Raw genomic sequence first — 13,273 nt, forward strand, 5'->3', positions numbered from 1 at the left:
ATTATTTGACAGCTGCCATTTTGACGTCAAGGAAATTGCCCTCTGGAAAGACGGCAACAAGGTGTGGATTTGGGGAGTAAAAGGGAATATCCGAAGGAGTTAAATGTTGTAGGAGGGGGAAACAAGGAGAGTCAATACGCGAAAATAATCGACTGTCCAAAGATGAAAGTGGTTGACTGGCTGTTGAAAGCATCGGTCCAATGAATGAGTGAATGAAAGGAAGAGATGCAGATTCAATGCCACAGTGAAGAGGGCGTCCATTTGAGAGAGTGCGCAAAGGGAAGCGAGAGAGCGTAGGGAAGAGAAAGGAGCACTAGCGCAGTCGATGCTTAGTACAGTTTTTAAAAACAAGTCTCCGCCAGCGCTTCGAGCCCAATTTCTGAAAACGCCTTGGTATCCGCTGGGTGCTGTGCCTGTGCTTGCCGCACGATTCCACCGTCGATCCTAGCATTATAACAACTGGGCTGCTGCAAAAGGAACGGCGCAATATGCACGAGGCCCCTTGATGAAAGAATTGAAAGTACGCCTCCAGCGTCCGGGCAGGCTCCATTACCCGCTTCGCCTGCCCCATTCCAGAATCCGGCGCTCGAATTCTGTTGCCGGCATCTCCACAATCGGTTTGCCATCTGCTTCGAACGCTCCCGAGGGCCCGTCGTATGCGGGCGGTTGTTGTGAGCGGGAGTCTTGTCGCCTGCGAGAACCTCTTCCTAGGTTGTCGCCTCCATCTGCAGTGTCTCTTGTACTACTGCTCTCCCTCGCTTTGCGGGCCATGATACTGGCTGCTGAGCCTTCGAATCCGGGAGCCACAGACCCGGCCATTCCACCGCCGCCGCCAAAGCCATAGGCGATACCGCACAAGTTGCCCATTCCAGGGATGTCGGGACGACGACGGATAGCACCGTCTTCTTCCCGAAAGAGCGAGCGATTAGTGAAAAGTTCCGGGCGCAGCGTGGTACCGTCAAGCGTGATTTCGCCGTTTCCGTCTGGCACAATTTCTTCCCATCGCGCATGGCCTCGGGCACTTGCTTGTGACGAAGGTTGTGAAGGCGGCGGTGGCGGGGCCACCACAATGGGGGCAGTCTTCTCTTCTGGTTCCATGGGTGGCGGCGGTAGTGGAGGAGGTGCGCGGATTGTGTCGGCCAGGTCGATTTCTTCTATGCTGTCACCACGACATCCCATATCCTCACTCGGGAGCTCGTATATCGAATTTCGGGGTATTGTCCCAGACTGGGGGCTTTCTAATTCGTGTGCGAGGCCAAGGTTTAAAGTAGGTGCGCTGGGGGTGGGCGCACTGGTCGTGATCGTCGATGAGAGGGCTGACGGGAGAGGAGAGAGGCGGGTCAGGTTGACATCGCTGTCCGTCATTTGCAGATTCTTTTGGACCATGTTTGTTGGGACTTTCGGCGCCGGACGGGACTGTCCGTAAGGTCGGCGTCGCAGCCTCTTTCTTCGATACCTCATAAAGCATAAGACCAGTCCAACTATCAACAAGACAGCAGCAGTGGTGGCAGCGACCGTTATTCCAATGATGGCAGCATGAGAAATGTTATCCTGAGGTTGCACTGCCTGTGAGCTGCCGGACGATTCCTGCTACAGTTAGTACTCATGGACGCAGCTGAAGTGATTTCTAATCAACTCACCTCAGGAGCATCAAGAGGCAAAATGACATTATCGGCTACGTGATCCAGCATCCAATACTGGCCGACGTAGTTGTTCCCTGTGCTCATGAAGTTTTCATCAGATCCGGAGAGAACATCGAGAAAGTAATCCAGCCCGGTGAACTGATTGGATAACTTCAGAAGTCCATTGGACAGCGTGATCTTCCAGTACTGGCCGCTGTGGTAGCCGAACGGCGAGAGATGTGGGGTCTCCTTGTTGTGCGCGAACACGTCTAAACACCAGGTCTGGTTCTGATAGCCAGCACAAATGTTGAAGTAGTCTGGCTCCTCACTAGTGCGGAACTGAAAGTCGAGTCCCTGATCTCGTTTTACCGTGTGGAGTTGTAAGTTCGGTTTGGAAGGATTTATCGACAGCGGGGCTAGATCCCATGAGTTGACGATTTTGTAGGTAGCATTGGTGGAGATCTGAGCCACATTGGTAATGTTCCGAAGCATGGTGTCCTAAAACGGTCGATCGTACGCGAAATACCAGTGGAAGAGCTGCTACATCGTCGAAATTTCTGTAATGGTCGGCGATGGGAGGCGATGATCCGAGACTTGCGTGACTCTTTTGGTGGGAGGAGGGGAGGGTTGCCATTATTCTACCGGATAGAAGGCCTTGATTGCTGCTTAGACCTTGCGGGAGGGAACCCAATTCGGATGGAGCCTACGACGTCGTTGGGGAACAGCGAGGCCGTGTTCTCGGTGCAGGCCTGATCCCTGACGATAAACCATGTAGCTTTATTGTTTGGAGATCAAGCTTCGGCCGAACGAACACCATAATGATTGGACGGAATTTGGGAGGGACCAAATGTAACGTGATGTCTGTTCCTTTTCCCAACATGCAGTGGGATGAGGAATGCTGCTCTTGCCAGCTAACACTTTAGCTACCTTCCGAACTTCATGAATCTAACAATCAAAGGAATTCGGAAGGTACTGACGACCTTGGCGAGTCGCTAAGAGTTTGGGGGACTAATTTCCCGTGATCGCACTCGTTGCATCGGCATAAGTTACGCCGACCCTCTGCTGAGAAAGTCTATCAGCTTTGTTGCTGTACCCGAGGTCTTCCGCGCTGTCAAAGCTGCCGGATCGACAGATGGTATAGGCTCATGTCTCTCAGCCTCGCGATAGAGTAGAGTCGATGCCTTGTGTGACTTTGCGCGTGAGCCAAGTTTTCCATTAGGTATCGGTAAAGTCACAAGAAACCGACCAAATGAAAAAAAAAAAAAAAAAAAATTGGGTGAATATTCCCAATTTTACCGACTGACGCTGGAAATAAAGCTGGGCAAACACAAGCTTGAGAGTGCGAAAATTCGGCGCCGAATCCAATGCCACGAAATTGGAGACGGAAGTTCGCGTTTGCAGAAAAAGATGCCATTGCGACGCGAGTATAGTCTTGGTAGAGACTGCGCGTCCCCGAAGCCCGAAAATGCGATGTTGGTCCACAGAGTCTAGTCTCTGGCGCCACAGCTCTGTTAGAAAGCATGCCGGGTTGCCAACCTGTCAATGACTTGGAGTGTGGCGCAGTAACGACGAAAGTTTAACCCGGATTTCCGACATGAGTTTCCCGGTCGGCCAGAGGTAATGGTGGTCAAAGTCTTGATCGATGACGATGTCGGTCTACGCCACGAGCAGAAACTTTTCCTGAGGTCTGCATTCTAGATCTTAGCGCGGTCGATGACAAAATGCTCTGGCTAGGAGCTGATTCGATGATCCAACGTTTTTCGCGGCTCGGGCCTCGAATGAATTTTCGAGCTTGACTGCTAAATGTATTAAAGGGAGAGCAGTGAGGTGTTAAGGATCATGGCTGATGTAGCAACACAAAGTTCGTGCTTTGTAGGGTCGTTTCAGGAATCAACGCATGTGCGGAAGCTTGAAGGTAGTGTTCTTCGTGTAAGCGAAGAAGAATGTGGTAAGTTCGACGCCCGCGAGATGATGTGTCTCACTCCACGACTATTGAAGCAGCTCCAGCAGTTTTGTCGTCGTTCCGAATGGCGGCCACAGTGTTGTTGCGCCACATGGTGGCTTAGTTTCTTCTCATTCAATTAGTCACCGTGGCCCACTCAATCGATGCGACTGGGAACTGGTATGATGAAAAAGTTTTGTCTCACGGGTGTGAAGTGCGGATGTTGGGTGTTGGGTTTTCGAGACGTGTCAGCATCCCAGGCGATGGGTTGTGGTCGCCATGATCGCGATTCAAGTGATATCCTGACTAATCAGAAACTGAATCGCGTTCGTCCTGCGATCTTGAATTTTGTGGTCTCAAGGTGATTCTGACAGCCAACTGGAAAAGGCGCAGCGCTCAAACGTGGGACTGTTCCTGAGCGGAGCATTCCATAAGCCCCTTGCAACAATGGCGCCAGCGTCTACTCCGACAGACCTCAAGGCCTTGGTCGATTTGGCCGAATCTACTTCGACCTTGCTCTCACAATTTCTCAAAACCCTGACGAACCCCTCCCAAGATGGAGCTTCGGCGCCGCTCGACGAAAACATTGACCCGCTGGCTCTTTTACACGATTCTGCGAAACTCCTCCGCGCGCATACTACCAAGCTATCGCTTCTGCTCATCAACAAACCATTCACCGCCAGCGCGATCACGAAAGTGCTGCGCGAAGTCAGCGGGACTGTGTTGCCAGCCATGATGGGTGGTGTGCAGCTTGCTTCTCAGCTTACTGCGTCGCACAAAATGCCAGTTTTGGTCGAAAAAGAAACTAGGGCAAGAGTAAGGAGGATCTTGTCTGCATTCTCCGAGGAAGCGGTCGAGATCAAAGGCATGGCTGAGAGGGTGCTCGACGAAGGAAATGGAGGAGGCAAAGAGCAGGATGGCAGAGAGGGGAGAGACACCCTCAGCAGTACAGGCGTGGTATGGGAAGCTTGCGATGCCTTGATGGAGGTTCAACAATCCGGATTTGCTGGCATACTGGTACAACGTGTGGAAGAGTGGAAGGCGACGCTGTTGGACGCCGTGGAAGAGCTCAAAGAATGGGGTGAAGATGATGAGGATGATGAAGACGAATGCGAAGACAGCGGTGATGACGAGGAATTCGATGACATGTTTGGCGGGGACAAGATGCCCAAGGGCAACAGGGAGCTGAGGGAGCAACTCGAGAAGTCGCTCAAGAAGACCAAGACCATCTCTGTGCTCTACCAGGCACTTGTGAAGAGAAGGCTGAAGGCGCTGCCTAAGCAGACTAGTGTCCAAACGACAGAGACACTCGACCAACTCATGGACATTCTTCAGAGTATTCCGGAAACCGTAGACGAGATGGCCTCGTCTTTCTACGATTTAGACGGCGAAGAAGCCGCCGAAATCTTCAACAAATGCTGCTCGGATGCCGTGAGGGCATCGGAACTGGTCAAACAAACCTGGGAGGCCAAAGACGACGAATTCACGACTTGGTCCAGTAAATTTCAAGATGCTATCAAAACCTAACGATGCTTTTTTTCCTATTAGCACTCAACGCGGATCCATCCAATTATCCCAATGCTGAAGAATCGAAGACAGTCCCCACTACAGTCTGACATTATCGAGGCCAATTAAAACATCATCACTCCCGCCACCATCATGACGAAACTCGCCATGAATCCACCGTGTTCGTTGAAGGTTGAGGCTCCGGCTGTCGACGATGCGCTTGCTGAATCTCCGGTACTGGTGGCACTGGCGGAAGAGGTGTCAGAGTCGCTTGAAGTGGAACTGTCAGCCGAAGTTGTCCTTGTGCTTGTGGACGACGCCGTTGAGTTGGCGGCAGGCGTCACAGGAGTAGTGATAGAGGTCATGGTGCCATTGATGGGGACAGAGGTGGTGTTGAAGACTACGGGAATGACAGTGGCCGTGTTTGTGCCCGAAGAAACCAGAGTTCCAGTGAGGGTGACGGCAACGGTCTCTGCCGACGACGAAGTGTCCGAGGCGGAAGCACCACTGTTGGTGTCGGTCTTAGTCGCAGTTGAACTGGAACTGAGGAGCGTAATGAAAACTGAGACTGACCCTGTCGACGTGGCCGCGGCCGTAACGGACGCAGAGCTGCTGGAGCTCGACAGGTCCTCGCAGATTCCATTGGAGACTTGCTGGGTTTCTGTCACGCCACGTTAGCATTCGTCAAGGTTCAACACGAGCAAAGACGTACTCAACGCATCCGAGATCGAACACGAGGTCGTCACGCAACTCGTGATCTCGTCGGTCAGGTCGCTTGAGTTTTCGCAAAGGCAGGCCTGGTCGGTAACGCTGCAGCCAACTTTAGGTGCACCCCCCTCGAAACAGGTATTCTGCAGTCCACAGATTAGTAAAGAGCACTCTCAATCGGATATTCGGACATACTGCGCAAGTGGGAATATCAGCTGAGGTGTATGCTGCGAGGATGGGGGCCGCAAGGGCAAAGGACGTGGCGATGGAAAGCTTCATGGTTCGATGTCGATGGCGTATGTTTGGCAAAGAGACAACAATTCAGAGGTAGATGGAGGAAGAGTCAAGCAAAGCAATGACAAGGGCAATGGTCCAAACAAATACTTTTGGAAGCAAGAAAGTTGGAAGCTGGTGGGACCAAATAAAAGAGAAAGTCGCATTTGAGCTGCCAGAAGGAAGCGATCAATTTAAAAAGCAAGCCCCATGTCCTGGACGACTCCATCCTGATGGATCGGGTATACGAGTTGCGGTTCCATTGGAGAGTCGACATATGCACACGTCGCATTCAGCTCACACATGGCTACGATGAACAAAGGCGAGATGCGCCATCCATCCGATGAGGCATGGCACAAGAGCATGGACCCGAGGGCACATGCAACGCACATTATTGGGCCAGTCAAGGACCAAATGGGCCTCGGACCAGCGTTCGTGTCACCAGTTCTGCAGGCAGAGGTCCTGCAACGCCACAAAACGAGACAACAAGGCCGTGAAGTCCCAGTTCCCAGCCACCGCGGACGAGGCATGAACGCCGGCTCTGTGCAGACAAGTGGTCCGCGAGCACATTGGGAAGACGATCCGATTCGTGGGTTTCAATTGGCTATGTGGGGTCCGGTTTGGTCCCGGGGTATGTCGACTGCTTTTTCTCCCAACGGCTCCTTTTTTCTTCTTTTCTGCATGACGAGCATGGGGACCGGGGGGTGGACGAGAACGACGACGTCAAAGGCAACAGCGGGCAGAAGGAAAGCCAGAACGATCCGGGACCATCTTGATCATTTTTAACCGCACTTGACTGAGCGCTCGCCAGGTTCCCCGCGTCGGGACGCATCAACAGGCAAACAAATGAGGACACTGGTCCGTACGGATGGCGAGGTGTTGTGTTCGGCTAAGGCATGTGGGCGGCGGCGGTGGGCATGCAGGGCGAAAATCCATCCACCCGTGGTCTGATCTTGGCAACATGCAGGGGCAAAATACACACACACGACATCAAAAAGATGCTGTCACATTTTTGTTTTTTTGACAGGTGCATCGCCGACCTCTTTCTTTTTCTCTTCTCCTTTCGCCCTCCACTTCGTCGCGGTGGGACTTCATCTTAAGCAAATTTGTCCTCCCCATATTTTCTCCACGTCGTCTTCGACCCTTTCTCATTCCCAGACCCAGACCTTGTGGGTGACTTGTTGCAGCCGAATCAACCGATCGTGACACAGGCTGTCCCTCGAATTTCGGTTCCGTCTACTTGTGTGTAGTCTCTCAGAAACCTCGTGGAGTTGGACCGACGACGAGGTTCTGGACTCGCCCTCTATCTCCTCTTTTTTACTGATGAGCCATCTTGGGTGTAGACAGTTCAGGAGCTAAAAATAGCACATGCTGACATGCCGAAGGGGATGACATCCTTGTTATTATGCTTGGTCCCCAACTTCCTACATGGTTTCTAGCTTGATTTTCGCGCCAGCTGTCGATTTTCCGAATACTGCAAAGGACACGCTCCAATCGCGATGATGGACTCTCACGACTGAGCTTGTGGTGGTTGCTATTACCAAAAGTGGTTAGAAGATGAATGGTGCTCGAGTGCCAACCCCCTTTGCGGACCAAAAAATCTTGACATGACCAGCGAGCTTTGAAACCCAATTTCTCCATCACTAATTGTTAGGACTTCGTGGTCGAACGATTAGGAACTTTGGATGGAAGGGGCGACTCTCCATAGAGTGGTTGAGGAAAGGGGTTTGCAGCGATGCTTTGTGAGGGATCGAGGGAGCCAATCAAGGTAGCAGCACCTTTTAAAGGCCATGTCTCCTCAAGGTTTATCATCCTAGAAGCACATAAAAGCCTACAAGCAACTCTGTCTCGCATCTGTCTCCCCGTTCCCCCAAAATTCTCTCCATTCTTTCAACACTCCGTGCGGCCATTGAAGAATCCCCAAAATGGCCCCCGGCACCCACAAAGCCCTCTCATTTATCCCCTCATTTTTTGGACACCGTTTAAGCTTCAGATCAAAGGCAAAAGACGACCACAACTATGGAAACACAAAACACAGGTCGTCGCACTGTCGACACAAGTCCTCCTCACGGTACAAACACGGACACGAAAACAGAAAGCGATTCTCCGTCTCAGACCAAGTCAACGACGCAGCGCGCGAACTTGTGCAACTCCGGCTCTGGGAGGACTACGGCAGCTACATTGAATACGACAGATGGTACCCTCAACTAGCAGATCACGTGTTGACAGCGAGGCAACGGCTAGACCAAGTGGTGCAGGCGACATCCGACATGGGCTCCGACTGGCGCACCATCTCCGAAAAGCTAGGACAAGAGCAAAAGGTGCTGGAGATGCTGAGGGCACAAGAGATCCCGGTCCGTAGCAGACGCATGAAGGAGGACTTCCCACTGACGGTGTCCATCGAAGAGGGCCTCGTGCGGGCGTTTGGCCACCACGGCGTCGAGCTCGACGAGTGGATATGGGAGCTGCACGAACACGTCCGCCGCAAAATGATCCGCTCCTTCGCGCCGGACTACAACTTCTTCGAGGAGCTGGCGCGCCGCAAGGACTGGGTCGCCATGGGCGACAGCCTCACCCGCGACCGCCGCAGGCTCGAACGCGTCTGGCGCTGCAACGAACGCATCGATTTGCACAGGATGCAGGCTGCTCTGATCAATTGCGCCTCCTACTTTTTTCTCGAGTTCCCCCGCATTTCCGACGACGGCGTCAAGCACTTTTATCCGAGAAGAGACTGGCTGAATGCCCCGTCGTCCCCGCGAAACCCTACACACACGAGGCACTGGACGCGATAGCCGGGGAGGAGAAGACACTACGTGGCGTCATTAGCGAGCGTACGTGCGATGCGGTGGACCATCTGAGCAAAAAAGCTTGCAAGTTGCGAGGCGTTTGTCCGAAGTCGATTATGTTATGAAATTTTAGGAAGTTGCAGTGGGAAAAATGGTGAAAAGGGGAATCAATGCAAAAGTCTTTCTCAACAAGGGAGGCTGCCAATCTGCCAGGTCAGGATGTAGAGAAGAAGCCCTGCGTAGTCCTAACCATGGACCGCCATGAGTACACGAGATGTCTTAGGCTGTCGCCCCAACGAGGGATACGCCAACGCAGGTCGAAGTCAAGTCTGGTCGGAGAGTCGAGGGATAGATATCAGGAGACATTTGGATGGAGAGGTGAAATTCGACTCCGTAACTGCAAATTAAATCCAGTGACGCGCTTATCTACACACTAGTACTTCTGAACCAGGCAGCCTTTTTGACAGATGCAAAATAAAATTGCCCCTCCGCTCTTCCAAACGCTTCCAAACGCCTTGATGCTTTGTAATCATGCGGCAGCTTCTACAGCCTTCGGCTTCCTGGCATACAGTTGCACTACGGCATCAAACAGATCCCTGACCGGAGGCAGGGCAAAGCTGGGCCCGACGTCAAAAACTTGAGCAAGCTTCTCTGAGCGCACGACGGGTTTGTCGCCTTCCGCATCTTCATAGTCCTCTATGTCTTCTGCCGTTGGAAGCGGCACCTCGACGTCATCCATCTCATCGTCCTCGTCTTCCTCTTTGGGCGCCTCAATCATGGTCTCCTCCTGGTGGAAGGTGGTGAGTGCCTCGTCTGCCTGAGCAACGGCGCCGACAAGCTGCAGACCCATGGCTGATCTCGGCGCGATGACGCGAACTTCGGCGTCGGTGTTGAGCGCAACGTATCCCTTTGAGCCTTGGGCGGGAAGCAAGGCAGTGACGACCCTTGGAATGTTCACTGAGTAGATGGGGCGCGGCGACGACGGATCAAAGACGACAACCTTGGATTGGCGGCTCTGCAAGTCTGGCTTCTTGCGATCCGTGGTCCTGCTGTCGGCCTTGGCCGCTGCTTGTTTTTTGCGCGGATCTTCTGCCGGGAGGGATACGGCAAAGGTGCCGTCATTGTGGTTGATGGCGAGGTGGGCCATTTCGGCCTTTTGTGCCCGGGAGAGTTGCAAGGGTAGGAAGCTGTATCCATAGCTGAGCTCGTCGTCGACCAAGTCCCACAAGCTGAGCGAGTTGGAGAGAATGATGAAACGACTACCGGAAAACCCAATGTCAACAAGGCCATTGCTGTATAATCCAGCACGAGAGTAGCGAATGATACCAGACGCCGGATCGATGAAGTGTACGAGGCCTTGACTATGGGTACCGTAAAACTCTTGGCTCGCTGCGAGAACAGACCCATCGGGAGAGTAAGCGATGCGGGCATGGACGGGCCTCAGCGCACCAAGGCTCTCAGAATTGGCATCGAGACTTTCCACACTAGACTCGAGCTTGATCGAATGACGATTCGACCAAGTTACGAACCCCTGGCCCGTGCTTCCCCGGACCACAGTGCCGTCGCGCAGTCGGGTTTTGGGCGCCCAGACGCGGACAAAGCCATCTTCACCGACCGTTGCAAAAGTGGTGCTGTTGGGGTCATACTTGAGGTCGAAAACACGGCCAGAGCCCATCCGCTCAGTGAACTGGTGGGGCGCGTCAATGCGCGTCTCCAGAGTCCACAGCTTCTTGCCTTCATTCCACATCCAGAACTTGAGATAGACTTCGCGGCGAGCATTCCGTTCCTCCTCGGTCATCTTCTTGTCTGCGGCCAGATGCTCCACGTCCTCGTATGGCGGGACCCACTCTTCCACGGTCGCGAGCCATTTCCCGTTGCTGCTGAGTTGCAGGTGTCTAACATCTGGCTCACGCAGTTTTATGGCGTCGGGGCTATTTGTGAAAATCGTTGCATTGTTCCGCGTGATCGCTTGACGAGAGACGTGGTAATTCGAAGAGATGTCGTAGATCTGGAGGAACGGAGCCGGGAGATGGACCTCGTTCGTCTCCGTCTTGGGCTGCGAGACAGGTACAGCAAGCAAAAGCTGGTTGGAGTTCTGGGGGTTGATTGCTGCGGGAGTGCGGTAGACCTCATCCAGTTTCTCCTTCCCGGAGTCTGCACCATTGGCACCCGTCTCTTTTGACAAAATTTGTGACTGCAGTCCAGCCACGTGCGCCTTTGGCTCGAGTTCAGTCGTCGACAGCACGATGATAGAGTTGTCTGCCAGTTGGACGGCGTAAGAAGCACCACTGGGCGAGACAGTGATTGCGTCAATAGCAGATGTAAGATGTGGGAGAAAACTGTTTTTTCCAGTCTCAGTCTGCCACATTACCAGAACAGTTTCCTGGCCACCAGAAATGATGTAGTCACCTGTCGGTGGTCAGTCTAACACTCTCAACGAAATAAGAAGGGACAACTACCCTCTAGCGACCACTTCACTGTGGAAACGGGATAGCGGTGCCAGTGAAGACGGCGAGGAGCCAAAGTCTGAGAAGCCTGATTCTCCTTCTTTACTTGCTCGAGCTGGACGAGCTTGTTAACAATGTCATCATAGACCAGGATGCTGCCATCGTGACATCCAATGGCCACGTTGACAGACTCTTTGATTTTTCCAGCAGACTTGGCGGGGGTTTGCGTGGATGACTGGCGTTCAACTCTGAGGTCCATGGAGGTGATGGGAGATTTACATCTCAACTCTCGCCAAACGAACGTAAGGTCCTGGAGAGTGGCCACGGCATTTTCCTTGGCCTTGCCTACCATAAAGGCGTCTTTGAAAGAAGCAACAATGGTATTGCCTGCGGCCGCCACAGTGAAGCCTGTAATCGGTTTCTTCGTCCTCAGCAAAGGGATAGCCTCAGAGTTTTTGCCGTCCTTGGGTCTCCGCAACCGGTGTGCGGTGATGGTGCTATATTCTCCCCTCTCACACACAAACAGTGTTTCGACCATGTTGCCATTGCCTTCATTGTAAGGAGCCGTTGCGATTCCTCGAACGCGAGAAGACAGGTCCCACCGAGCGATTTTCTTTCCATTGACCCAGTCCCACAGCACTGTGAATCCGGCAGCATCAGAGACCCAAAGGCGATCAGCATGAACACTCGACAAAGCGTATGCTGCGACAAGGGGGCCTTTGTTCATAGGCAGCGTCCTGACGAGGAGAGAGGTTGCGACGGAGTAGATGAGAACGGCTTTAGACGTCGCAAACATGATGTATCTGCAGGTAGCCAGTCAGAAGATTATCCGCACGTACTCGAAACACAAACTTACTTCTCGTCCCTGCTGAACACGGGATCTATCTGGAGGAATCGTCCTCCGACCGGCTCAGAGGCATACCAACGGCCATTTTCGTCATTGCGCTTCTTCTTTGGCTTCACAAGATCGCCATTTTCTTTTGCCAATTCCATTTGTTTCTTTTTCTCAGGCTTCTGCTCAATCTGCGAGACTGCTGATTCCGTGTTCAGAACAACGGCTCCACCTTCTTGCTTCTCGTCGGTCGGTGTTCCGTTGGCTGCGGCATCCTCTTCTTTGGTCCTGATGCGCTTGGCGCCATGCTTGCTGGCCGTCGAGTCCTTGGCCTTTCTCTTGCGCTTCGCATCCTGCGGCGTGGTGGGTCTGCCCTGGGGGGCCGTGGAGCTCGACATTGCGCCGGTGATGCCGAGAATTTGGTGTTGAACTTTTGGTGTTAGACGCGCCGTGGTTGAACTTTTCGACGGTCTGTGCGCCAGGCGGTGGACGCGCGCGGGATTTGCCCGCTAACCTCCGCGCGCCCAACTTTCTTCCTTCAACACAACTCAACCTTTGACCTCACGCGATCCGGCTCCATCTTTCCACCTGTCGCCCCGGACTGAACCTCTGAACCGATCGTGCGATCTCGCACTGCTGTTACCACCATGATTATCCCCGTCCGGTGCTTTTCTTGCGGCAAGGTAGACACACTCAACTTGTGCGGCTTCTAGCTTGTACTCACTCGACACAGGTGATTGGTGACCTTTGGGAGCGCTTCGAGAAGCTCGTAGAGGAGCACATGGTGGAGGGGTATTCGACAGTCGCATTTAAATCCGGACCGCGCAAACTGACATGGATACAGCGATGCCATGGACGAGCTCGGCCTGAACCGCTACTGCTGCCGCCGCATGGTCATGACGCACGTCGATCTCATCGAGAAGCTGCTTAAGTACATGAATGCTAAACACTTTGAGACTCGAGACACTTGACCTGACAAGAGACACAGGTACAACACGGCAGAGCGTGAGCTCCAGCGCATGCGTCAGGATAGGACCGACAGAGTGGACAGGCCCTCGGAGATGCGGCAGTAAACGCGCTCGCGAGACAGCAGGACTGAGGCCTTCGCGGCTTTCGTGGCATGACAAGGAGCACGGCATCACAAAACTAAGGCGTCT

At 53.2% G+C, this 13,273-nt stretch overlaps 6 protein-coding genes across 6 annotated transcripts; 3 read left to right on the top strand and 3 right to left on the bottom strand.

Annotated features, from left to right (window-relative positions):
* Positions 1–371: 371 nt before the first annotated feature.
* On the bottom strand, positions 372–2,219 carry IWZ02DRAFT_91889 (uncharacterized protein). Its single transcript, XM_066771419.1, has 2 exons — positions 1,641–2,219; positions 372–1,587 (listed from the first exon to the last, which is right to left on the bottom strand). Exons 1-2 carry the CDS (start codon positions 2,112–2,114, stop codon positions 550–552), a joined length of 1,512 nt encoding a protein of 503 aa, XP_066619149.1. The 5' UTR covers positions 2,115–2,219; the 3' UTR covers positions 372–549.
* A 1,622-nt stretch (positions 2,220–3,841) lies between these two features.
* Positions 3,842–5,541, top strand: IWZ02DRAFT_477411 (uncharacterized protein). The gene has a single exon (XM_066769050.1). The coding sequence runs from the start codon at positions 4,012–4,014 to the stop codon at positions 5,089–5,091; it is 1,080 nt and encodes a 359-aa protein (XP_066619150.1). The 5' UTR covers positions 3,842–4,011; the 3' UTR covers positions 5,092–5,541.
* IWZ02DRAFT_462233 (uncharacterized protein) lies at positions 5,022–6,200 on the bottom strand. Its single transcript, XM_066768268.1, has 4 exons — positions 5,974–6,200; positions 5,783–5,921; positions 5,644–5,731; positions 5,022–5,577 (listed from the first exon to the last, which is right to left on the bottom strand). Exons 1-4 carry the CDS (start codon positions 6,055–6,057, stop codon positions 5,196–5,198), a joined length of 693 nt encoding a protein of 230 aa, XP_066619151.1. The 5' UTR covers positions 6,058–6,200; the 3' UTR covers positions 5,022–5,195.
* Positions 6,201–7,976: 1,776 nt separating this feature from the next.
* On the top strand, positions 7,977–8,843 carry IWZ02DRAFT_494060 (uncharacterized protein; the record flags this gene model as incomplete). The annotated part of the gene is made up of 1 exon (XM_066769989.1): positions 7,977–8,843. The coding sequence occupies one exon, from the start codon at positions 7,977–7,979 to the stop codon at positions 8,841–8,843; it is 867 nt and encodes a 288-aa protein (XP_066619152.1).
* Positions 8,844–9,320: 477 nt separating this feature from the next.
* Positions 9,321–12,605, bottom strand: IWZ02DRAFT_91878 (quinon protein alcohol dehydrogenase-like superfamily). Its single transcript, XM_066771418.1, has 3 exons — positions 12,141–12,605; positions 11,297–12,087; positions 9,321–11,246 (listed from the first exon to the last, which is right to left on the bottom strand). The coding sequence occupies exons 1-3, from the start codon at positions 12,512–12,514 to the stop codon at positions 9,367–9,369; spliced, it is 3,045 nt and encodes a 1,014-aa protein (XP_066619153.1). The 5' UTR covers positions 12,515–12,605; the 3' UTR covers positions 9,321–9,366.
* A 53-nt stretch (positions 12,606–12,658) lies between these two features.
* On the top strand, positions 12,659–13,087 carry IWZ02DRAFT_426574 (DNA-directed RNA polymerases I/II/III subunit 10; the record flags this gene model as incomplete). The annotated part of the gene is made up of 3 exons (XM_066765906.1): positions 12,659–12,799; positions 12,850–12,908; positions 12,961–13,087. Exons 1-3 carry the CDS (start codon positions 12,764–12,766, stop codon positions 13,085–13,087), a joined length of 222 nt encoding a protein of 73 aa, XP_066619154.1. The 5' UTR covers positions 12,659–12,763.
* Positions 13,088–13,273: the final 186 nt, after the last annotated feature.

Source organism: Phyllosticta citriasiana (assembly GCF_038021145.1).
Source record: "Phyllosticta citriasiana strain CBS 120426 chromosome Unknown IWZ02scaffold_15, whole genome shotgun sequence".
NCBI classification, from domain to species: Eukaryota; Fungi; Ascomycota; class Dothideomycetes; order Botryosphaeriales; family Phyllostictaceae; genus Phyllosticta; species Phyllosticta citriasiana.

Excerpts from the sequence above, each read along its gene's own strand:
- IWZ02DRAFT_477411 (XM_066769050.1), top strand. The coding sequence starts at position 4,012 with ATGGCGCCAGCGTCTACTCCGACAGACCTCAAGGCCTTGGTCGATTTG.
- IWZ02DRAFT_462233 (XM_066768268.1), bottom strand. The coding sequence starts at position 6,057 with ATGAAGCTTTCCATCGCCACGTCCTTTGCCCTTGCGGCCCCCATCCTC. Across the intron at positions 5,922-5,973 it reads CTGATATTCCCACTTGCGCA|AATACCTGTTTCGAGGGGGG; the intron begins GTATGTCCGAAT and ends TGTGGACTGCAG. Across the intron at positions 5,732-5,782 it reads TTCGATCTCGGATGCGTTGA|AAACCCAGCAAGTCTCCAAT; the intron begins GTACGTCTTTGC and ends GTGGCGTGACAG.
- IWZ02DRAFT_91889 (XM_066771419.1), bottom strand. The coding sequence starts at position 2,114 with ATGCTTCGGAACATTACCAATGTGGCTCAGATCTCCACCAATGCTACC. Across the intron at positions 1,588-1,640 it reads TGCCTCTTGATGCTCCTGAG|GAATCGTCCGGCAGCTCACA; the intron begins GTGAGTTGATTA and ends TAACTGTAGCAG.
- IWZ02DRAFT_91878 (XM_066771418.1), bottom strand. The coding sequence starts at position 12,514 with ATGTCGAGCTCCACGGCCCCCCAGGGCAGACCCACCACGCCGCAGGAT. Across the intron at positions 12,088-12,140 it reads GTGTTCAGCAGGGACGAGAA|ATACATCATGTTTGCGACGT; the intron begins GTAAGTTTGTGT and ends GGCTACCTGCAG. Across the intron at positions 11,247-11,296 it reads AGTGAAGTGGTCGCTAGAGG|GTGACTACATCATTTCTGGT; the intron begins GTAGTTGTCCCT and ends GACCACCGACAG.